This window comes from Nilaparvata lugens, chromosome 2 (genome assembly GCF_014356525.2).
Source record: "Nilaparvata lugens isolate BPH chromosome 2, ASM1435652v1, whole genome shotgun sequence".
NCBI classification, from domain to species: Eukaryota; Metazoa; Arthropoda; class Insecta; order Hemiptera; family Delphacidae; genus Nilaparvata; species Nilaparvata lugens.
The window spans coordinates 69187858-69213079 of record NC_052505.1 but is presented as its reverse complement, the minus strand read 5'-3'; the positions used below and the strand labels follow the sequence as shown (position 1 = coordinate 69213079).

General features: G+C 34.2%; 1 protein-coding gene across 1 annotated transcript; it reads left to right on the top strand.

The window, feature by feature from the left end:
• The first annotated feature begins 41 nt into the window (after positions 1-41).
• LOC111044009 (centrosomal protein 43) lies at positions 42-23576 on the top strand. Its single transcript, XM_022329063.2, has 8 exons — positions 42-218; positions 6840-6893; positions 7325-7529; positions 8315-8391; positions 11102-11388; positions 15212-15357; positions 17335-17483; positions 22396-23576. The coding sequence occupies exons 1-8, from the start codon at positions 138-140 to the stop codon at positions 22465-22467; spliced, it is 1071 nt and encodes a 356-aa protein (XP_022184755.2). The 5' UTR covers positions 42-137; the 3' UTR covers positions 22468-23576.
• Positions 23577-25222: the final 1646 nt, after the last annotated feature.

The window sequence follows — 25222 nt, the reverse complement described above, 5'->3', positions numbered from 1 at the left end:
TATAATTATTCTCTCTTTTCCTGTTGTTATTCTCGATCTCTATCTTGATTCTCGTATTATTGGAAATTGGAGTTCAGCTCAAATAGATTTATGTGATTTTCAACTAAAACATTTACTAAGAATAATATTTGTCAACAATGTCTGTCGATGAAGATAATCAGTTACATGAACTTGTTTCACAGACTTTGGAATGCAATGGAATTCTAGCGAAAATCAGAGTAAGTTATTGAATAAATGTCATTTGAAAGTGAGGTTAGAATTTACTGTTTTACTTTTTAGTAAACATTCTTACTACAGTTTCTTGTAATTTTTTCTAATTTATATTGTGATTGGTTTTTAATGGTTGATCATCAACACGCATTCTAATGTTTCTAATGTTTGATCATATCAACACGCATTCCATATTTTATAAACATAAAAGGTCTTCCTTTATAGTTTCCTCCAACACTAACCTCAACTTACTGAAAATAATAATTTATGTTAATAAAATTATGTTAGTTAGTTTTTAATGCACCTTCAAGCTCTATCTGTATAATTGAATATTCATAACCTACCTCATTATATTGAGTTATTCAATAATCTTATTTAAAGGTCTTTACAATATACACTTAGCTACGTGTAGCTATAAGAAAATGTCTTTGGAAGACGTAACCGTCCTATCTCCCAATTTTAAATTCACTCTACGCTGGTGTGAACAGAACACAGAGCCCATTACGTCTTTAAGACCTTAGAGATATATTTTTGCTTGTAATGTCATCAATGCCAATTTTCATAGAATGCGCGAATGTTGAAAAATCTCGTGTTTAAGCTTGCACACAAATCGTGCTGAATGTTATTGATGACTTAAGTAATGTTGACTATTTGTCATCGATGGTCTGTGACTGATTGTCGTAGACCTATGACTTATCATGGCTCTTCAAAAAAATAAAATGTTTAGCGGAGTCAAATCATACGATATTTGTATGTTTACAAGAAATATCCATGTTTCATCCAGAAATATCCATGTTTTATCCAGAAATATCCATCGCAATGGATAGAAAGACTCATTCATGCTCAAGTTGTAAAATTTCTAGACAACAATAGTAAGCTTCATAACTTTCAATCAGGCTTTAGAAAATTCCATTCAACTGAGACAGCTCTGCTTCGTGTCACTGATGATATAAGGTTAGCTATGGACCAAAGAAAATGCACCATCCTCACCCTATTTGATTTTTCTAAAGCATTCGATACTGTAGATCATACAGTCCTTCTGAATAAGTTGGCTATCCTTGGTTTCAGTCACAACTCGTTAGTTTGGTTTAAATCCTATCTATTAGGTAGGAAACAATGTGTATCTGTCGGTGACAAAAAGTCAACTTGGAAAAACGTTATGCATGGAGTACCACAAGGTTCAATTTTAGGCCCTCTCCTCTTCACTTTGTATGCTAATGACCTTTCTTCCATTATCAAATTCTCCAGTTTCCATACTTATGCAGACGACCTTCAAATCTATTTAAGCTGTCCCATAACAAAAATTAATGAAACAGTTGGAATAATGAATCAGGATATCAATTCGATAGTGGAATGGACAAAGAAAAATGGCCTTAAGCTCAATCCCATCAAAACACAACCCATTATAATTGGATATTCTCGTCTTATAAACAATATTGACCTTGAATCGATTCACAAAGTTAGTGTAGACGGTAATGACATTCCTTACTGTAGCTCAGTTAAAAATTTAGGCATTATTATGAATAATACTCTTGACTGGTCAGAACAAGTGAACAAAACTTGTAAAAAGGTATTCTCAGCCATGCATGCATTGAAGAAAATGCACGATATCCTCCCTAGAAACATTAAATTATTATTGGTTCAATCTCTCATCTTCCCACATTTAATGTATTGTAATTCTGTTCTTAATGATATGCAAGTCACTCTGAATGATAAACTACAGCGTTGCCAAAATTATTGTCTACGTTTCGTCTACTCTCTCCAACGCCATGATCATATCACCCCAGCCCATATTGCTAGTTCAACATTGAAGCTTCCCGATCAGAGGCTTTTTCGAATAGTCAAGCTTGTTAGAGATATCTTGAAATACGGTAATCCGAACTATTTTAAAGATGATTTCAAATTTGTCTCTGAAGGTAGGAGGATAGATGCTTCACATACTAGAACCGGTGAAAGTACTTTAAGGATACCGAATCATCGAACTACTATTTTCACAAAATCCTTCTTAGTCAGTGCCTGTCGTGCATGGAATACACTTCCTGTTTCTATCAGGTCTATCGAGAGCCGAGCGAGCTTCAACCTGACTTTAAAAAAACATATTTTGGAACAAATGACTGAAACTGTCCGGCCCTAGAACGATCACATGACAACCATCCCTCACCCATTCCACCAATATAAACCTTTAAACCATGTTATAGAACGAATTGTATATATATATATATTATATATATATATATATATTTATATATATATATATATTATATAAACTCATGTTATTTCAATTATCCACTGCATACTGCTGTATATTACTGAAATTTGATAACCCTGATCTACTTTCAGCCTACTTCATTTTATTAATCAATTATTTGATCTTATCTACCTATATAATTATTTTACTTTATCAATTTTCTGTTTTTTTCTCTTCAATATTCATATTGATTAAAACTTTTACAATATTTCCATTAATAAATAAATCCTTAGTTTAAATAACGAAATTAACGTTTTGGTAGAGAGTTAGTGGGGAGGATATTTTTAATATTCTTCCCAAAGAATGGACATTGATATGTCCAAAGCTCCGCCAATTTATGTAGATGCATAACAATATGATTATTATCTATAGTTATTATATTACAAATTGCTTTTTCATATAATATACAGTTCAATAGTTATTTTCTTAGTCTATATTATGTAAATTCATCTATAACTTTGCTGTATTGTAAGCTATTGTATACAAGTGTATAAGCCAGTATATATTGTAATCTACATAAATAAAGTACTCAATCAATCAATCAATCAATCGCATATCCAGAATGTTAATTTTTCTAATGTGTTGTCTGACTTATTGAACCGTCTTGCTAAAATCCACATTCACAGTCACAAGAATCGATAATCATTTATGTATTTGCCAAGATAAAGTCGGAAATGACGAGCTGTTGAACGCGATGACTTTTGCTGATTGCCCTGCACATTCACATGTACACCAACCTTGGCAGACCTTGCAATCTATTATTTTCTTGGTGTTGTTAAATCAATTTTCGAACCAGTTTTCTCACATTTCTTCACCACGCAGCGATTAGTCCTGTCGGTAAGACGATTTGAATAGTCTGCGATTGCAAAATAGAGTTTGCAGATATTTTTATTATCTCACATTACATTCTACGTCATTATTTTGTTTTTTCCACTGAGACACCAGAATGTGATTTCTCAGCGGTGGGCGTGCAGAGACACCAAGATTCGGCGTTCTAGTCGAATAAGCGGCATAACCCCGCAACTCTCTTAGACACCCGTGTCCTGGAGTCGAAAATTGACCTCGCTCCTGATAAATAAGCGGAGTACCAGCCCAACATGTTTACTCGAAACTGAAAAATAAAACATTGTTGTGTTTCAGGGTACCCACTAACTATTCACATGTCTACATAAAATACTAAATAACATTATGGACCTAAAATACTGAATTTACTATAGGACTGTACAGCCCAAAATCTGATCATAAGTAACAGTCACTTCTGACGCTGGTGTGCAGTAGTTGTGTGCTCTTGCATGTCCAGCAAGATCACTGAACACTGTTAACCTGTCAATCGATCTATTCGATGAAACGTTACGTCAGTGGTTGGACTTGTTAATCAGTCGCTGATTCCTTGTTTTCCCGACTGAGCACTTCTTTTCGCTGATAATATAATTCAAAAAAGGTGCCTGTATGATATTGTAGAAATGTTCAACCCCGTGTAGGTAGGGGGAGCTTTGAGTCCAACATTGGACTCAAGAATTTGTTGATAACCAGATTACATCCACAGTATCCCTGCTTGTAATAGGAGGCGACTAAAAGGGACATCCTTTCCAAAGCCCTTCTTCCAAAACCCATCTTATTATGCTTTGGAACTTTTCATTTTTAGAATGGCACTTTTTTCATTTACGTAGCTGTGTACCTTTTTTCTTTCCTTCTTTATCTGTCGGCCTTCTTTGGCCATATTCTTACTTCTTCTCAGACCAACCCAAGGTGTGATGTGGACCGTGCTGATGGGCGGATGGCCTTTTATATGGTATCTCTAACGGTGCTTGCAGGATACCAGGAGCTCTCCTGTAGTATTCAGCCTTGCCTGGACATGCGGGGCTCTGCTGGATCGACTCTACTTCCCTAACTTTTTGTGGGAACCACATGAAAAAGAAACAAACCTCAAGACAACTCCAGAAGTTGCCTTGCTTTCAAACCCATCGGGATCTGCTCCATCAGGGCAGGCTCCTCAATATGGGTGCTCCAGGAGCATAGGACATTCCGTTGCACTCTTATGTAGAGGTGCAATCAACATTGAGAAAGCTTCTACTGATCACGACATGGATGACGTATTATTATTGTTTATTGTTTTTGAAGGGACGAATTCAAGGATCCAAAGGTTCAAAGAACCCCACACGTCAACCGAAGCTTATTGTGTTCCCAAGTAGTATGTTAGTTGGGCAAACCAATACCTGTGTTCTTTAAAAGAACCAGGAGCTTTCCCTATACTAACATCCCATTCATTACCCGGTTGCTTGTTGCAATCCAGTGTGATATGCTTGGCAGTCTCTTCAGACTGATTAGTCCTCGTGATCTAAGTGAGTTCCACTCCTGGCCTACTTTGAAGGTCCTACCGCTGAGGAAGGGGTGGCCAAGCTGCCTCTAGGACGCCCGGCCACCCTTGACTCAGCCCCTTGACCCACATTTGTGCCTGGTGTTTCACCCATCTCTGGTCTCTTGGGTTTTTCCATTTTGCCCCACCGAAACTTCGCATGGTCAGAAGCCTCACATCTCCCAAGAAGTTTTGCCTAAATGGCCGTCCTTCTTTGAACAGTGGTGAGGTTTGTTCACTCCACCCAAAACTCGTGACCTACGTGAGTTCCACTCCTTGTCTTTTTGTAGGTCCTTCCTTCGAGAGAGGGAACGCCAAACTGCCTCTAGGGCGCCCGGCCACCCTCACTCAGCATCTTGACCCACATTTGTGCCTGGAGTTTCACCCATCTCTGGTCTCTTGGGTTTTTGTTTTTGCCCCTCCAAAACTCTGAAGGGTCAGAAGCCTCACCTCTCCCAAGAAGTTTTGCCTAAATGGCCGTCCCTATTTAAGCAGTGGTGAGGTTTGCTCACTCCACCCAAAACTCGTGACCTAAGTGAGTTCCACTCCTGGTCTTAATGTAGGTCCTTCCGCTGAGAGGGGACGACAAACTGCCTCTAGGGCGCCCGGCCACCCTCGAATCAGCCTCTTGACCCACCATTGTGCCTGGAGTTTCACCCTTCTCTGGTCTTTTGGGCTTTTCTTTTTGCCCCACCGAAACTGTGCAGGGTCAAAAGCCTCACCTCTCCCAAGGAGTTTTGCCTAAATGGCCGCCCTTCTCTGAGCAGTGGTGAGTTTTGGTCTCTCCACTCAAAAACTCGTGACCAACGTGAGTTCCACTCCTGGCTTCTTTGTAGGTCCTTCCGCTGAAGGAGGGGTCGCCAAATTGCCTCCAGGGCACCTGGCCACCCTCGACTTAGCCTCTTGACCCACATTTGTGCCTGGACCCATCTCTGGTCTCTTCGGTTTTCCTTTTTGCCCCTCCGAAATTCACCGATGGGGCAGATCCCGTGGGTTTGAAGGCAAGATAACTTCTGGAGTTGCCTTGAGGTCCATTTTAGTCGCCACCTACGACAAGCATGGATACTGTGGGTGAATTATGGTTTTCAACACATTCTTAAGTATAATGACGATTCAAAGCTCTCCCAACCCACAGGGGCATGGATGACGTAAGGTCAATTACACTATCCCAACTGGAGTGGGAGGATGAGCTTCTCAGTAGTCCAGAAAAGCAAGAAACTGCAGGAATTCCTGAGGATGCAATAGAGCAACCGAGCAGTTTTCGGGTGGAGAGACCAAACCTCACCACGGCTCAAAGAAGGGCGGCCATTTAGGCAAAACTTCTTGAGAGATGCTTTCGACCCTGCAAAGTTTCGGAGAGGCAAAAAGAAAAAACCCAAGAGACTGGAGATTGGTGAAACTCCAGGCACAAATGTGGGTTAAGAGGCTCAGTTGAGGGTGGCCAGGCGCTAGTAGCCCTAGAGGCAATTTGGTGACCTCTCTCTCAGCGGAAGGACCTGCAGAAAAGCCAGGAGTGGAACTCATGTAGGTCACGAGGACCAATCAGTCTGAAGAGACTGCCAAACATATCACACTGGATTGCGAGAGACCAGGGGCAAGGAGAAGGTCTCTGTTTGGCTGCAAGCAACCAGGTGATGGATGGGATAGTATAGGAAAAATCTCCTGGATATTGTAAAGGACAAAGTTATTGGATTGCCAAACTAACTTACTTGGGACATTCAATAAGCTCGTGTGATGTTCTTTGAACATTTGGATCCTTGAATCCGTCTCTTCAAACATATCATAACATAATTTAATCTGAAGGATTAAGAGAGATCGGGGATTTGAGAGCCGTCCAATAAGTTCAGAAACATCTATTACCCTGTAAATTATGGTAGATATGTGGAATAAGTAACGTTTTATAAAGACATTAATGAGAATGTCACTGTTTCATTACTTAGTAATGAAATGTTGTGATTTTCCCAATTTTGGAAATTAATTCATATGCTGTTGGGGACTTATCGATATACTATTTGTGTTTTTCAGGCTGAGCTGAGAGCAAGTGTATTTCTAGCTTTAGAAGACCAAGATACCTTCAAGGTGAGTCACAATTGATTGAATGAACCCGGAGGTAGAGTAAAATTATTTTTTTATGCAGTGGCAACAATATTACAGCAGGCCTACAGTATTTGTACATTTTATTCAGATCAAGACGGGCAGATCAATTTAATTTTCTTGTGTATTAAACCCAAGAAAAACGAAAATGGTTTTTTAAGAGTTTTTGATAGTAATGTATCATTCATCTTCTTTAATTACGTATTTCTATGGAAAGCATGTAGTAAACATCAAGCCATAATGATTGGTCCAGCCTAATCGGTTTTGTTCAATTTTTCTAAAACTTATGTTAACTATCTCTCTGTTTTCACAAAATGTATCGTTTCCAATATAAACATAAATTTTATTTTGCCTGCATACTTATTTGATTATTCAATTTAAGCTTATAAGTTATGCTGAAATTCTTGATTCCACAGGATAAACCGAACCTGACTAATAAGGCGTTGGGAGATTTTGTGAGTACATCCGAAGGCGCTTTAGTCATCTGCCTTGTAAGGGAGTTCTTACAATTTTTTGGACTGGAATTTACCATGTCAGTTTTCGATCCAGAGACTCAGTTGGGAAGAGATTATGAGTATATTGAGAGAGCAGATCTGGCAAAACATCTAAGGATTAAGTCAGGTAGGCTGAAAAATGCAATTACTACATTACTAATAATTTTTAGAAGACGACTCGGACCGGACTAATAGTCCGACCGCTGCAAGAGCGTGGACACACCTATTATTTATCTGCTCTAAAATCGTTTAGATGAATCAATTGAACACAAGCGTTTCGACAGCAGTGAAGCATGAATAACACAATTATCACAATTCTACCACTATAAGACAATAATACATCTGCAGATTGTACTACTGAATACTGAGGGCAGGAATTTTTGCTCTCAACTGACCTGTTAAGGACTAAAGAGCTATCTGCGTTTAAAGGCCTTTAGTTACAGCTATTGTTTGAAAACCGCTGAACGTGAGTTGCTTTTAGTTGGCCGTCTTGTGTGACAATTTAATTAGATGTTTACATGCTGCTGAGCATCAAGGTACGCGTATAACAAAGAGGAGAAGATGTGGAGAAAGGAATGGGTGACAGTGTGGGGAAAAAAGTGTGTATCGTATGACTGAAAAGTTGATTGGGGGATTTATAGCCGTGAATGAATTCTTTTTCTATATTTTGGGTTGATTAATTTCCTAATTAGTATCAATCTATCCTATATCTTCATCTCATATCGTCAACTAAAATCATAGTTTCAAGATTGATTGTCAATCATTTGACACGTTGATCTTTAATGAGCCTATATATCAGTGTAGGTTATGTTAGACTAAGTTGCACAAGGGCTCCCATTGAGCTAAATGCACGGCATGCATTTTAAAAAATACATACTAATTTGATATATGAATTTTATTCTCGGTTTTCAGGTAAAAGTGCACCACTTCTAGCTCAAGTAGTCCAGAACGCATGCAAATTGAACAATAGGAATGGATGCAACGAACAGGTAAGTGAACAATCCAAATTTGCCTTTCATTTTTATCACAATGGAGGAAAATTGCATCGAACTTCAATAGAATATATATTAGAATTATAATTGCTAATTATTAAAAAAAGAAAATAGTGACGATTAGTTGAAGATAAAATCTATGTTATTACTAATTACAATAATTGATATAAAGAAAATACAAATAACGGTTATTGAATGAGAACGCGAGCCTTCAGCTTGCGACAAACCCAGATACTGTTAAGAGGTGACCGAGGCTCTTTCACTAATTATTTCAAACCAATTGCTGTGACAAGTTCTCCATGCTTTGTCCAAGTAAATTATAAACACATACTACAGGATATAAAGCTTAGTTTTATAGTTCAAGAAAACATAAAATTTATTCAATATTAAGTGGGACAAGTTGAATGTCAGAGCATACACGCAGGTGAAAATTACGTTAACTAAAACTAATTCTCGTCTATATTTATCAACTGGACAGTCATTTTATAGAATTAATACTGGTGACATTTCAATTCTAGCATAAATTAATGGGTTAAAATTTGACTCTAAAAAAGTTTATCACTCCTTCACAGCTTAGTCCAGTCAATATAGACATAAAAAAGGGGGTGTGCTTGCAATTTATATTGTAGTTCTGATTTTCCAATATACTATTTGGGTACATAAGAGAAGTCCAGAACCAATTTCTTCATGCAAAATTTCCTTGTGCTACATACAGGGTGGCCCAAAACCTCTTATTTTCGGCTCATTTTCCAGTTTTCAGCTATTTCTGCGAAATCTCGTAATCGGACAGAAAAATTTGCTTTCACCTTTTTTTTAGATTATAAAATTATGAATAGAATGAGATCATTCGGAACTCTCTACTTCCAAGGAGTACTAAGTAAAGATTTTTCAAAAATGAGTGAAATTTGAAGGAAAAATAAATTTTGATGAATTTTAGTCTTCGATCAACAACATCTTCCAACTATAGGTCCCTGTTAAGGTCCGAGTTTCTGACAAGTATGGAACATTGACAGCATTCCTTAATACCTTGTTTTGGAATTTCTGAATGGTGTTCAAATAATGATATATTGGTAATCTATACTATAATAAAGGAAAGAACTGGGATACATTTGTGGGGTAGGAAATTCACGAATGAAGCACCATCACGTCTGAACTACTGGACTAATTAACTTGAAATTTTGCATATTATAGAATATTAATTTACGAAGGATAGTTCTAGGCCTATTTCAAACTCTTCTAGATTTCACTCGGTCCAGCTTTCAGTTTGTCAAGTTTCAAATTAGACCCTTGAGGAGCACGGGTTATCTACTAGACTTAAATATAAGTACCGATGTTGTGATGACATGAACACGTTGAAGATCAAGCAAACTTTCAAAAATTACCAGTGGAACGCTAAGATTGAAAACGCTTGTGTAACATTTCTCACCAACTGAGTTGCTCGCTGGAAAAATGACAGTGTGCACGGGTCCTCAGTAACCTCTTGACACAATTGGGTTTGTTCAAGGCTGAAGGTGTCGGCGTCCCCTATTGAATTCACTGATGATTTCTGCACACGGCTAGTATATCCTATACAACTGACTGAATAGTTCTAGGACATTCGACCGCTTTTAAATGTTTTCCATTGCCAATTTTCGTTGCTTACAGAGTTCACATTTCTAGAAGAAGACTCAATAAGATTCAATATAGCCCATTTGGATTTTCTTTCATAATCATTAAATTTTTTATTGATTGATTATTCAACCCATTAGGCTACTAAACAGTAGGGTTTACTTTCTTATGAAACTGAAAAAGACAAATCAACAACTCATGAGAGAAAGTTTGTGGTTCAGAAGTCAAGTTTATTTGTCTTTTCCAATCTTTCCTGTTGGATAAATGGAATCTCGATTTTATGTTAAACTTTTCTAGTCCTATTCTGTCATTCTGTTCTTCATGCAAAAGTAGCATAGTAGTTGTGTCTGTTCTAAATTATCATTCCTTGTATGATCCATCTATTCTGCTTGATTCAAAAGATTCAAATATTTATTTACGCAGTAACATTTTTGTGACGAAATGTCACAACGCCGTACCGGCACCTCTTGGGACAAAGGAAAAAATAAAATTGAAACTATCCCCTCTCCTGCATATTTATATTTTACAAAAACAGCTCTGTATTTAATCTTCAATTTATAGATATTTCGATCGAATGTACCAAACCATCAAATTCATGTGTCATAAAATAACGAAATAAATAGTCAAAATTTATTACAAATGCATAAATAGAATAGATGTCCAATAATAATTTTCTCAATGATAATAGTTATATCGAGTATGGGAAATAAAGTTTGCATATCCAATATGGAGTTTTTAGAGTTTTGGTATAAATTGTACCAATTTATAAATAGTGAAGGTGTCAGTAGTCAATTGTACCGATTGTGAATATCTGTGAACTAAATTTGAGTAAATTCTGAAACAGAAAATTAATGTCATCAAATAAGTTATTGTATGCTAGGTTTTTCACTTCAATTTTTATTATTTTTTTTTTTGATTCGAGTAAAATATTTTATATTCTGTTGTAAAAGTAAACCCATAGAATAAGAATACAAATAAAAGTATAGACTAATAATAATTTAGTACCTATGTAAATGCTACAAGACTATTTTGGATTCAGTTTTCCCACAGTTTTTTCTTCTTGTAGACTATGATGTATAACACTCTTTCATTTTTGCAGTCTGAAAATGGACATCCAGAGAACATGAACAAACAAGACAACAGAGTATCTGAGGATAAAGTTGGTACCAAAATATCTTCTTTAAAAAAAATTGCGTCTGAGTCAGCCACTAATGAACCGAGTGCTGTTGAGAATGGTGCCATTAACGGTCATACCAAACAAAAACCTACCAAAGATGGAGTCAGTTCGAGGCTCAGTAGCAGTGAAGTGAAAAGCATGTCTTCGACTGGAACTCAGCAGACCGCTCGCAAGCCAGACACATTGCATTTGGACTTGAATCAGACAAAGTGAGTAAATCGAACCGATAATATTTCATTTGTTTCATTAGATGATTATATTTCAGAACATTCATTGTGAATTTATGTCTGCCCGGGAAAAGTACGTTTTACAAAATGGAAAACACTCCACTATTTTTTTGGTGAAGAATTTTACCTCCTGAGTTCTGATGTGCTATTTGTATTAATTTGATGTGCATCAGAATTATAAGAGTAAGAATTTAACTCGGTAGGACTGAATCTCTGAGGAGGTGATTGACTGAAATAAGTTTATTAGAATATGCAATTGGACTAACCTATGTATGAAAAGTAATATAATTAAAATTGTCACACATAAGATTGTAACATATTCTAAGGAACGCATTTTTGTCAACGAATTAGTTTTACCTTATAATATTGGAGTGTTGTTAATTTGTAAAACTTGAGTTTCTGTGGCGGACCCTATACTGTACTTAATTTTTGAAGCAACATAGATACTTGGGACTGAAACTGGTTTGCGATATATATGATATAATGCTCAAATCTGGCTCAAGTATTGGTCACTAGCTGGCCCGGCGAACTTCGTACCGCCAAAAAGTCAATGTATCTCATGTCACACTTGGCTTTATCTGGTGAATCATGAAATTTATCTGACAATCAGTATTTTCATTTACATTTCAATACAGACTTATGTGCTTAGTCATGGCATTAATCATTCCGAAAACATATTCTTCTCAATCAATTGGTAGCGATATCTATCAGTAAAGTGTTTAATTAAAAAAAATTGATAGGTTAAACCGGTGTTTCAAAGATTACTTGAATACGCTCATAGTTTTTGATTTGTCAATAGATGGTCCTGGAAATATGCGATTTACGATGAATCACACAGAATTTTATATTCCAAAATGGAAGAGGGGCTAAATTCAAAAAAATTGAAAATTATTCTGTCATTCTTCAGTAATTAATGATGCAATATGATTAACTCTCATGAGGTGAATATTTTTTTACAATATTTGTATCCAGTTTCTCAATGATAGCCAACTGATAATTTGTATACAGGTCTTCTAAGGCTGGTACCAATCAACTACACTTCAACTCCAAAATACTGTATTAATACCTTTAAAATTTATCGGCATTATTCAATGAAAAAAATGTATAATCAAAACACGTGATCCGCTCGCTAATCGATGTATATTATATTATTGATTTCCTATTAAAAATACTATAAAATGTCATATACAAAGACTTATTGCAAATTTTGAAGCGTCATGAATTTAAAGCTCTGTTTCGACAGTAATAACCTCTAAAGTGATCATCATTCCTGAATCTGTACTTTTCAGATGTAAATGTACATAATTGTACATTTTCAAATGTACAATACCTCAAATAAATTATTAGATACAATAAAACATGTATGGTACGAACGATAGCTAATTTTTAATTATTGATGATTCTAGCGTAGAAAATAATTAGAGTGTAGGAAACCTAAAACAAAAAAAAGTTGACCGGAACGGGATTTGAAACCCGCATCCTACAGCACCAGATGCAGAACCCCTATGCGCTCGGCTACTCAGGCTTGGAAACAGAGGGCTAATTTGTGTAATCTTGAATCATGATCTTCATTCAGTAGGCCTACTATTACAGTAGTGTCCCATTCCATACATTAAATGCATGTCAGCTAATTCGAAGTATGAATAATGTCTAAAATTACATGCCATTTTTTAAAAAGTTAACACTTAACACAAAAGCAAAGTGAAATGGTTACAAATAACTGGTTAATAGATTAAACAAAAAACAGCGCGGTTACAGTAGTAGGTCTAACTTACAGTTTGATGTTTTGTTCAACAGTGAGCTGAAATATTTCTGAAAATAATTTTCAGCTGATAATTTCTTTCAAGTATTTTGTTATTTAAAGCAAAAAAAATCAGTTTTTTAGGAACATCTGTTATTAAAATCCATGTTTTATTTGCAATCAGCTACAACTTATGAGTTATTAGTTCTCATAAAACAGCAAATTTTTGTGGTGTAATGTACTACGTAAGAATACATTTTATTCAACTTTTATTTAAATTTAGTTTACACAGCTTACGTGATTCTAATTAAATTTTCTACAATTTTTATTGCGAAAAATTATTTGTTTACTGGTCATTAAAGAAAGTTATTGGGCATCAAACGTAGAAGTCTGTGTTTTTCTACATCGATTTTCTGCATATTTCAACTTTTTTCTCAAAAACTACTCACACTACAGCTTCCAGACTAGTTTTATTCAATTTTTCAGATATTCTTCCATATGAATCCAGCATAGGTTTTTCAAAAACTAGTCCCCAAACAATTCAGAATCGGTGTATTTCACCAGAGGAACTGAATTCCGGGCGAAATCTTTCACCCTGTATAGCTCGCTAATGAAGCGTTTATGGATATATGTTTATGAGAACTTTTTTACTTATTTTTACATCTTATTTTACCATAATTGAGAATCACTCTGTATATCGATTATCAATGGGGTCAATTCAAGAATCAATATTACTTTGAAAAACAATTGATATTTTGACAGGAGATTTACTTCTCAATGTGAAACGTCGAAAGGGAGGATTTTTTCTCCTGGCCCACTGGCGTCTACTTCCTGATCGCCAATCGAGCTTTGAAAATAATATTATTATTTTATAGGTACGTTTTTGTTTGTGCGTGAATGCCGTCGTCGACCACGACAGGGTGAGGATCACAGATTGAGTAGATTTCAATTAGTCTAAATAACCAGCCTAAAAAATGATGTTATAATGGGGGAGGTTAAGTTTATACTTTTAAATGGCAATATCTTGATATTATTTGAAATGTTTTGATTCTTGGATAATCAACACAAATAAACGAAAAATTATTGGATCAGCTGTTTTAGCATACTTGAAATTTGGTCAATATGAATGTCTTCAGGCAACAATGCCTGTCGTCTTCATCGACTGCGGATGTTCAAGCACAAACGAAAACGCTCCTTTACACATTGTTCATGCGTCTATAGTGAGGTCCACCTTATTATGGCAGTGGATAAAGATAGCAGAACAACGTCGCCGATCCTTTGTCTTGTCAATGCCTTCTATAGACGGTAGCTGATACAGGTTTATTGATGTAATATTAACTGTTAATTCTCGTTTAAAATAATCATTTAAATTTTATTAAGCAAGAAATTATATTTTTCAATAATTTTATTTCATAATGAATTTTAATGATTAAGATAGAATATTTTGTTAATGAATTATTAATTCTACTTTATTAAAAGACGATCTGGCAACAGAGCAAATTGAGAAAGAGATAGCGCTATCTGCTTTGTTGAATGATAGACAAGGATAGCAATACCATGCTAATCAATCACTGCCATTATAACATGGACGTCACTATATTGAGCTGTAGAAACGTTTTTTATTGCTTTTAGCTTTCGAATTGGAATTCTAGTAAGAAAATTATTTGGTAAAACACCAAATCCCTGATTAGCATCAGCGAATCATCAAAAATTTAAAAATAATTGTACCATTAATATAAATAATATAAATTATATATTTAATTTTGAATTCCATATTTATTCTTATATTCACATCATAAGGTTTTGTGGAGGATCCTGTTGAAGTATTAATAATTTTTTGTTATTTCCTCATTCTAACATAATGATAGCAATGAACTAAGCTCAAAATGTGTAATATTTTCTCTTTATTAGAATATATTCTCAATATTTTTCACTGTCGTTTTAGTATTTTTTTATCAGCTATATCTCTTATAATTATAAGATCATCTAAAAATTTAATAGTTTCAAGTGTTAGTCAAAAGTCAGTTGACGGTATAAATAATGAAACACATTTGTGATTGCCAGTTGTCTGCCGAACTCGAATAGTTCATTGTGTTCTCTGGGTGGGCTGCCACCACTGGCTCCAATCACAAATGGTCAAACTGCAAATCCGCTTCTCAGTCAAAAAGATATGTCAAACGACATTAAAGCTATACTCGAGCAAAGTCTTGGTAAGTAGTCACTGCAACATACAATATAATAATATTATTATTTTCATTAGAAATTATTTTCAGTCCTTTTAACGCGTATTAAGTAATTGAAAAAACACAGTTTTATTTTTGTCACATCCACATTTATTAGACTTTTTCTCAGGACTGCAGTTTCGTGTTGAAACCAACACATCTTTAACAGTATCCAGTGTAAAAGTCTTAAGGCTGTGCAAAGGCTAAAAATAAACTTTCTACTGGTGATATTTTTCGATGTGTATATCATCAAGCTATCAAAATTAAAAAGTTTTCTAAAGAATTTTTTTTCCGATCATTACTTTTTGAGATATGAGCGCCTAAAGTTTAAATTTTTGGGACAAAAATTTTTGGACATTGAATATGAATACTAATAATACTATTTTGTATTAATAGTACTTGGTGTCATTTTACCTAGTTACAAAAATACCGATTTATATTGTTACCTAATACAGGATGGTGCACGTAAACGGGGCATTTTGAAATGATATAAAAGGAATTACAATGTAATTAATAAATTTATGAAACTAGTAAATTAGTACCAATGAAATGGCTTGTATGGCATTTCTGATCCTTCATTCAAAATGTCAAAAAGTGCTTGTTTACTTTTCAACATGACATCAGAAAGAAGTGTTTTTGTCAAGTTCATATATTGTTGTAGTTTTACGACGAAGACGTTCATGACGTCAATTGTGGCAATGCTGAAGAAATATATTCTCTGTGTGGAAGTTATTTCACCATTTTTATAAAATTCTATCACCGCTATTGCACCTTTAACACCAGTCCTATGATCTCTGATTATCAAATGACAATCCATTCACATCAATCGTGCAAAATTTCAAACAGCAAACGACCTGTGCTGTTAACTGTTAGCTGTTAACCGTTACTGTGCTGAAAACTGTAACATTCAAAATTTCCCCTTTCCCTTCACATACTGGATGATTCACATTAGATGTAACAACAATAGGTAACTTGTCAACCGTTCATTTTACAGAGAACTTTAAATGGGTAACTTCCCTTTCTATTGTGACATTTTACGACATGCCATTTTAAATTCAAAATCTTCCAAAATGGAGTACACCTTTATTTTTTAAATGGCAACCCTAATTTTTTATGATATTTTTCGATTCTACGTAAAATGTTAAGACATTTTTACTCTTGTCATTTTTTTGATAAACCCAACCGTTTAGAATGTACAGCCATAATCATAGTCACACATAATCATATGGATATTGCATTACTGTTTAGCCAATCTTCAGTGGTAAGAATATTAAAAAAAAAATTTCATCCTTAACATGTAGAACATCACCAAGAACTCTATCCAAATGATTTATTAATGTGAACTGCGTTTTGTAATTGGATGCAAGGTCAAATTCAAAATGATCCTGCCTTTTTATCAAAAGTTTTATTCAGTGATGAGGCTACATTCCACAGTTTGGGAAAAATTTCACAAAAAAAGAAGGGAAGTTGCCCATTTAAAGTTCTCTGTAAAATGAACGGTTAACAAGTTACACCTTATGTGAATTATCCTGTATTATGTAATTTATATTGTTACTTTTATAGTTTCTTATAACATTTTAAACTATTCAATTACTATTATTATTACTGAACTTCACATGTGTTTGTTTAACTTGTTTTTATATTATTTTGTCAAGTATCAAGTAAAAAGGCAACGATAGATCAAATAATTACCTTCTTTATATCTGTACAAAATTCGTTTCTTATCAGATAATAAATAAAGTGAAAAACTACATTTCTCACTCATTGATTAAAAGCTACATTTCTCATTCATGGGATGGTTATTGATAGTTCAAAATAATTGGTAGATTTACTTCATCATGAAAATTACAATTAATAAGAAGACAAGTTATCGTTGAATTCATTCAATTGAAAGGAACTATTAATTGCCTCAATCTTTTATCAGATGCCTCCATTGTAATTATGTTCAAATTTTTCATTGGCCAGATTCACAGGAAAATAACTACGAAGAAGATTTCCATTCGAATGCAAGTGAGAGAGGTGCAAAAAAGGGCCAAATTTCGGCCAGCAGTAGTGAGATAGAGGAGGAGGAAATGTCTTCAGCTGGAGATGACCAAACAAGTATATCGGCAGCGGTAAGAATAATTCATTTTTTCCCTTATCATGATAATTATTTTGAATTTATTCTTGCTTTCAACTCCCTAAAGCTGTAAATCCTATGTATAAAAAGCAACGAATATACACCCCACTATAATATAATATAAGTTGGGGGGCTTCCTCTTAGTTTTTCTCAATTTCCTTCAGATAGAGTATCTGAGAGTGTTTTATTTAATTATTCTTTCCTTAGTAGAAAATTGGAGTAAACTGAATCTTGAAAATAGAATACAGTAATAGTAAACATTTCATCTTCAGTAAAAGTAGGTTTCTAGTATTAGTTGATTATGCCGCTTTTTGGCTAATCGAATTTTGATTTTGGAGAAGATGAGAAAATGTTGATTTCAGAACATTTTACATGAATCCCAACAGTGTAGAACACAATCGAAGGCATCTTCAAATAGCTTATTCAAACTCAAAAAGAAACCAAGTAAAGTACGTATTGTATTTACAATTATACAGGGTTTTTATAATGTTTGTCACATTAAACCTACAATGTGAATTATATTTCAAATGGAAAAGCAACCCAAACTACTTTATCAAGAAATTAATAAACGTTCAATATGATTTCCATTTGTAACATGGCACTCATCAAATCCATAGCCGAGTCGTTTCTAAACATTGATATAAGTGTCATATAAAGTTGGTCATTATTAACTAAAAATGTTTTCTATTGGTTAATACTATAGCCATCTAGTCAAAATACTAATGAGCCAATTTTTTCCTTCTCAAAATACTACTTGAAGAATTGAACAGTGAATTTCTCATTAGATACTCTTACTACTACTATTGTTTAATATTAATATGTACACTTATTGACTGCACTATAGAAGCTAGATTAATTCGATCACTGCTATGCTTTTTCACTGGACACTACTTGAACAAGCACTACACTAGTTCAAACGGTTTCCTCCTTTTGAGCCTCCGCACCAACCCTCCATTGTCTAGCAGCTAGATCATTTCGACGTTTTCATGTTGGTACAGTCACCCCTCGTACCTCTCCGCATGCCTCTGGATCTCGGTGGACACCAGGTCAACGTGCAGGTCTCTATGAAGATCGCTGTTCCTGACATACCAAGGAGCATCCACAATGCTCCTTAGCACCTAGTTTTGGAATCGTTGTATGACATTGATGTTGCTGTCTTTGGTACATCCCCAAAGTTGTATACTATACGTCCTCAATGGATTTAATACCTGTTTGTATAGAAGTACTTTGTTTCGGATTGAAAGGATGGAGTTTCTTCTGATCAGCAAATGCAACTTCTTGTATTTTATTTCAAGCTCTTCTCTCTTCTTCTTGACATGGGCCTTCCAGCGAAGCTTTGCATCCAAGGTCATACCTAGATACTTGGCATCATTAGCATATGGCAAAACTTGATTGTTTATTGGTATGGGCAGATCCTTCTTATTGGTGAATTGATGTGAATCGATTTTGCTTCATTTTCCACTTTCTAGTCCAATCTTGGATTTTGTTGATGGATCTCTGTAGCTTAACTGTTGCAATATGAATATTACTGTTCACTGATAATATGGATTTTTATTTTTTTCAAACCATGCCTACTTTCAGTGGAACTTCTAATGCTACTATTGAAGACAGCAGTATCAATATTGATCTACCAAAAGTAGACTCAGTACCAGCGCTGGAGTAGTGCTAAACAAATTTTTTTTTTCATAATTTAAGATCCAATTTCACCTTATTTGAGAAAAAAATTAATAATTATTCAAAGGTAAAAGATTTAAATTCCTCAACGAAAGAGAAAATTGAGTTGATTAAGCTTAAAAAAGTGTATGCGCAGCAGCTTGAGCATAATCAGGAATGCATACTTCTGAAAGTAGAATTCATCAGAGAAGAACATGAAATGAAAATGAGAATTCTTCTACTTGAGAAAGGAGAGAGGTAATTAAAAATATAAATCAAAAAGAAAAAATAGTAATAATGTAAATATTAATTTGAGAATAATTGAATTGTTTTGTTTAGTTTTGAATTGATTTTTTTGTCTCTAATATTATTCTTAGTGTGCATATTTGTACGTGGGATGAAGCACAACACTATAGTGAGTCTCTCACAGAGTAATAATGTTTTATTGCTTTTATAAGGATTCTGAAAGCTGTATCAGCTTTACCTTGAACAAATCAACAAAATATCATATGAGAATGTATTACATTATTAGAAATTATCAATTTATTATTATAATCTTCTTTGGTGTAGAAATCCTTTCTGATGATAAATGATATAAGGGATGTGATGAACCAAGAATTAGAATTTCCTTGTGCTGAAATTCTCCAGATTCTTCTGATGTGAAAGAAGAATCAGCAATATCTTCTTTATATGTACGATATCTATATAATTTGAACTGCATGTCAGTTATAAATTAATTAGTTGAGATTGAATAAATTAACACGAATTTCAAATCAAGATTTTTTATTGCATAATATTGAACACTTGAAAAACTATTGATTTTGGTCGTCGTGTCCAAAATACTTTGGAAATAATTTATTAACCGGTTACGCCTAATATTTCCAGCATTATTCTGCTGGTTAAGAGATGAGTGTTGATGGTCATTTCCATTGACTAGGTTGATTGCTGCTAAATCAGTATCATTTATTGATGGAACATCTTCAATTTTATATTGTGCTATATTTTATGCAACACTACTGTAGCCACAATGACACTTTCTACTCGATCCAGATCCAACAAAATTTCAGTTGCCAGCACAGGAAATCTCCTCATATTCCATATTCCAAATGTGCATTCCACAGTATTTCTTGTCCGGATTTGAGATTCTTGAAAAAGGAGCTGAGCTGGATTCTGTACGTCTCGATGAGGCAATGATTAAAACATTTCTCAATCCATAGCCACTGCCACCCAGAAGGACACTCGATCCAAATTCACCCATTTCAAAACGTGCACATATTTTCGACGAATTAAATGTGTGTGCATCATGTGATGAACAATACAACTGCTCACTATATCCCTTATTACATTCCTGGCATCATCTATCACTTAGATACAAAAATATCCTCTTTGGCATTTATAAAGTTCTGCATTGTCCTCTCCAGGAGATTTTATTTTTACGTGTGAGAAATTTATTACACCAACATAATTTGGAAATTTAGCTTTCATATAGAAATCTCTTATCACTTCATCTTTCTCTCCGCTATTCTGGGCATTGAAATGCATTGAGATGCTAGATTTTCAGAAAATCATCACAGTCTATCATAACAATATCCTATACCGTAATCATAAATTAATATGCTCACTTCTGGCTTACTGAACATCCCGTTTACACATATAGCTAGTTTAAACGCATCAATTTGGGCGTTTACTTTTGAGCCAGTAGGCTAAATATGGAATCAGCATAAGGATGCACGGTTTAAAAATTGTAAACCATTAATGGGCTTAACGCAGTTTAAACCGAGTATCTGCATGCGGGCCTAAGCCAGTTATCATGTTAAATCCACGAGTTTTTCTTTTTTGTTATTCGGATTTCTTATTTCTCTTCTTCTACTGTGACACGCCTTATTTCCTGATTCGCTTGTAAGATATTCTCCTCTGCTTCTAAAGTTTATTCTTCAGCTATGTTGTTTGGGTGTAAAACATTTACAAGATGATCCGCAAATATCTGTGTGCCTTTTCATCACTACTCCTGTCGGCTGTCCTGTTTTCGGAGAGGAGGAGACTAATGAATGGGGTTTTTATTTTTTCAGCTGCCTCTCAGAGTGAGTAGTCCGTACTGCATTCTGCTGTTAAGCTTCTCAAGTAACTATGAATTGAGTCATTCTTGATACATTGACACATCCATAGTTCTTGTGTTATATTGTCCAAACTCCTTTATCTTGAGGGGAACGTAATTGCTGCCATTTCCTTCTAGCTCTTTGTTTTTCCAAAATCATTTCACTGATTTCCGAAGGGTAATTATTTCCAGAGTTTCTTCTTATTTGTGGAATATTACACCATGCTGCTTGTTGGATATCAGTAACAAACTTCTCCAACTGTTTTTAAAAATTCGACTGAGTCACTGTCAATGTTGTAGAACCGTTCCATAATGATATAAAAACACACATATACGTCAACTCTAGATAAACGGTAGAATTTGACAATATGTGTGTTTTTATTTCATTCTCCAACTCTGTTAACTAGAATGAAAGCATTAATTGAATCCAGATTCTATATTCAGCAAGTTTTGATGGTAGCGGAGACACGTACTCACGATCCTTTATGAAGCTACATGAGTAAACATTGCGTGAGGTTAGTAGATGGAGGTGATGCATAGCAAGCCCTGTCATTGAGGCCCTTGAGCTGCTCTTAGACTAATAAATGGTAGACGGCAAGTGACTGATTTCCATTGCTTCTCTTTTCATATTGGATATCACAGGAGTGCATCTTCAGTATTAAAGGGCCTGGATCAGCTTGGTTTCTCGTAAATACGGGCATATACTTGTTCTTAGTCACATAATTTTTATCTAACATACATAGGTCTGGATGAAAATTGATGGATAGTGACAATGAAAAGCTCTAACGACCAGTAACTTACAGTATCTACGTTCCTTGTCTATAAGCCACTTCCCTGCCAATTCCAACCAGTTCATTCAATTTTGACGGATTGTGGCGAAAATATTGCACGCACATACGCATTGGTGCCAACAAACAAAACTGAGCTGCTTTTTCACTTGACATATAATATAATTATTGTAATTGTAATGTAACAACTATTTGAATATTATGAAGAGTTGAAATCTGTAATAAAGCATCCTGTAATTATATTTTATATTATGAAAAAATAGGGTAGCTTGATTCAGTTTTCTGAAAGGGTTTCATTGAATTTTGTTAAAGATTAGTTTTCACACATGTTAACTCTGAAAACATTAAAACTTTCTAATTTTTGAATGCAGGTTGATGAAGGAACTGCAGACACATCCATATCTCAAGAAAGTGGCCACGGAGATTACCTGGAAAACGTATAGCAAGAGTAACCAACTAACAAAATGTGATCTTCAAAGTTTAAGGGACTCAGGAAGTCTATTGATTGTTGAATATACTTCACAAATACTTCTCAAGTTACTCTGTTTCCAGTATAATAATTGCTGCTATCTCACTATTTTGTCAATTTCAACTTTTTCTCTTTGTATAAGGATGCATTTTCATGATTCAAGAACATTACAGCTGCACTATCTTGAGATGTCTGTTTTTCATGTAGAATATAACTAAATCATGCATGAAATGCACAAGAAATTACATTTGATTATTAATGTAAGTAACATCAGACTCTAATGAACAAAAATAAATATTGCAATTATTAGAGTAATTGCTTTAATGGCTTGAAGCAATTCATAGGTTTTATATACTTTTAATAATATGCCATATTTTTATAATTTAATTAATTATAGTCAATTAATTGTACAATTAATGAGTTTTATAAAATAAATTACACAATTATATTGAAACTATAATAAGTTATGTGAATATTAATAAGCTAGATTTTTATTTACCATCTGGATTTTGTATTTTTCAATAGGCCTATTCAATTTCTGAATTGATCCATTTAGGATACATGTGCTTGAAGCAATCAGATTGTTTCAATATTTATTCGATTATTTCTAATTTTATCATAGTAGTTTATTATTGCAGTTTATCAGTGCAAAACTAAGACTGATGAATAATATTTAGTAGATAGGCTATCATTGTAGTTTTAGTTACTGGACAGATTTTAGTGCCTTGAATAAAATATAGTATTAAGCGATCTTAAAATTTTATTTTAATCATTATTATTTTGACACAGTTGAGATTCAATTTAGAATTGAAATATAATCTCTCCAAGAATAGCATTAATTCACAATCTCAAAAGTAAGATTTATTAATTTTATTACAAAGGAGCACAGATCAGGAGAGGAAAGCCAAGGATATACCTTGTACTATTCCTCTTCCAAATTTAGAAAACATCGAAAAAGTCCGAAATATGTCTATGGTTTCACTTTTCTAAAATTTAGTCCATTTTCACTCAAATACAAGTAATTGTGATTTTTCATTCAGTAATTTCCTTAATCTAAATTTTAACCTTATCCTAATACTTAAAATAAAGCTAAATTTTGCTGAAAAATTTATAAAAATTTGCTGAAATCTAAATTTTGCTGAAATCTGAATATGAATAAATTTAAAAAATCTGGAGTTAGAATAGAATGCTTTTCTCATGCAGAAATGTTACAGAAAATAGTTGTGAGCTCTAGAGACCTAAACTCCTCTAAATGTCAGTGAAGTTAGTTTTGAAAAATTATACTTTTTGATTTAAACTACTGTAGTATCTCTCTGTAGTATCTCACTGTAGTATCTCTCTTGGTCTAAGAGATGGCCCGCTAAAGCCGGTACTGTGGGGCGGTCCTAAAGCGTTTTACATCAAAGTATAGTTATTTTGAATATTTCATTAATAAACTTTACTGTACTGGTAGAAATCGATAATGGCATTTTACAAAATCTCCTCTCCTCCAAGTGAAAGTCTATTCATTTTCTATTGAAATCATTATGTTCTACTTTCATATTTTATTTATGGTATGATGGTAGATAATATCCATTGAAGCTTTTTCAAAAAAAGCTGTGCAATCCTTTCATTTCGAATAATTATGCTTAAAAATGAAATTTTATGAGCTTTGTGATTAGAAATAGCATCAGTCCTCAAAAAGTTCCCATTACAAATAAAATGGATTATTTTTTCTCAAACGTTACCGGTATACATGGAACATGAAGGGAGTTTACTCACTTATCAACTACCTTCTATCAAAACCTGCTTGGTTAGTTACTTACTGATCAATACCACTTTCTACATATTGTAGTAACACCAGCCAGATGCTAATCAATGTTGAAAATCTTCTAGAAATCTAGATTATGAAACTGAATCTAGCACCGATTATATAAATATAATTTTGTTATAATTTTCATGTTTCTAGTCATGAGTGGATTTTTGATAGTTCACTACTGTTTTAAACGTGACATTTCGGCGGCTAACTGATTGCTCACATAACAATGAATTGAATCGTACAAATAAATTATTTTTATATGTTATATAGAAAATGCTCTTTCGGCTTAATAAACTTGAATTATGTGCCTTGATATTTAGTTATCTAAACGTATTGTATCATGTGAGTTCTTATTGTATTATATATATTTTTAATAAAAAGTAAAAGATCAAAAATATTTAGTTTGATTTTCTTTTTGCTAAGTAAGTTTATTATGGATGGATTATGGGAGGGATAGAACCGAATAAAATATGTATTTATTATACCATTACAATACCACTGCAATTAGAGAAAGGAAATGCTTACATTTCTGAAAAATAATATTCCTCCAACTGTAGCAGCCGTTATGAAGAAAGCGAATGAGAAGGAAGATATGCCAAAAATTGAGAGGAAACGCCTTCTGCATGGCATTGGCTTTTGTTACGAACGTCAAGGGAAGAAAGGCCTATTAATAGAAAGAGAAGAAATAATTAGATGGTGACACAAATTATTTGAGGGAAATATAAAGGGCCACATCGGAAGGAAAGACTATAGTGTACACTGATGGGTCTTGGGTGAATGTGGGACATTCAGTTGTGGAAGCATGGCGAGATAAGACTGTCAAGTGTCAATAGTGCAAGAGACGCTTTCTTGAAAGGCTTGAATGCGTCGACTGACAGGGGACCAAATTTTTGCTCTAGTTTACTCTGGAACCCATAAATGGTTCATTCAA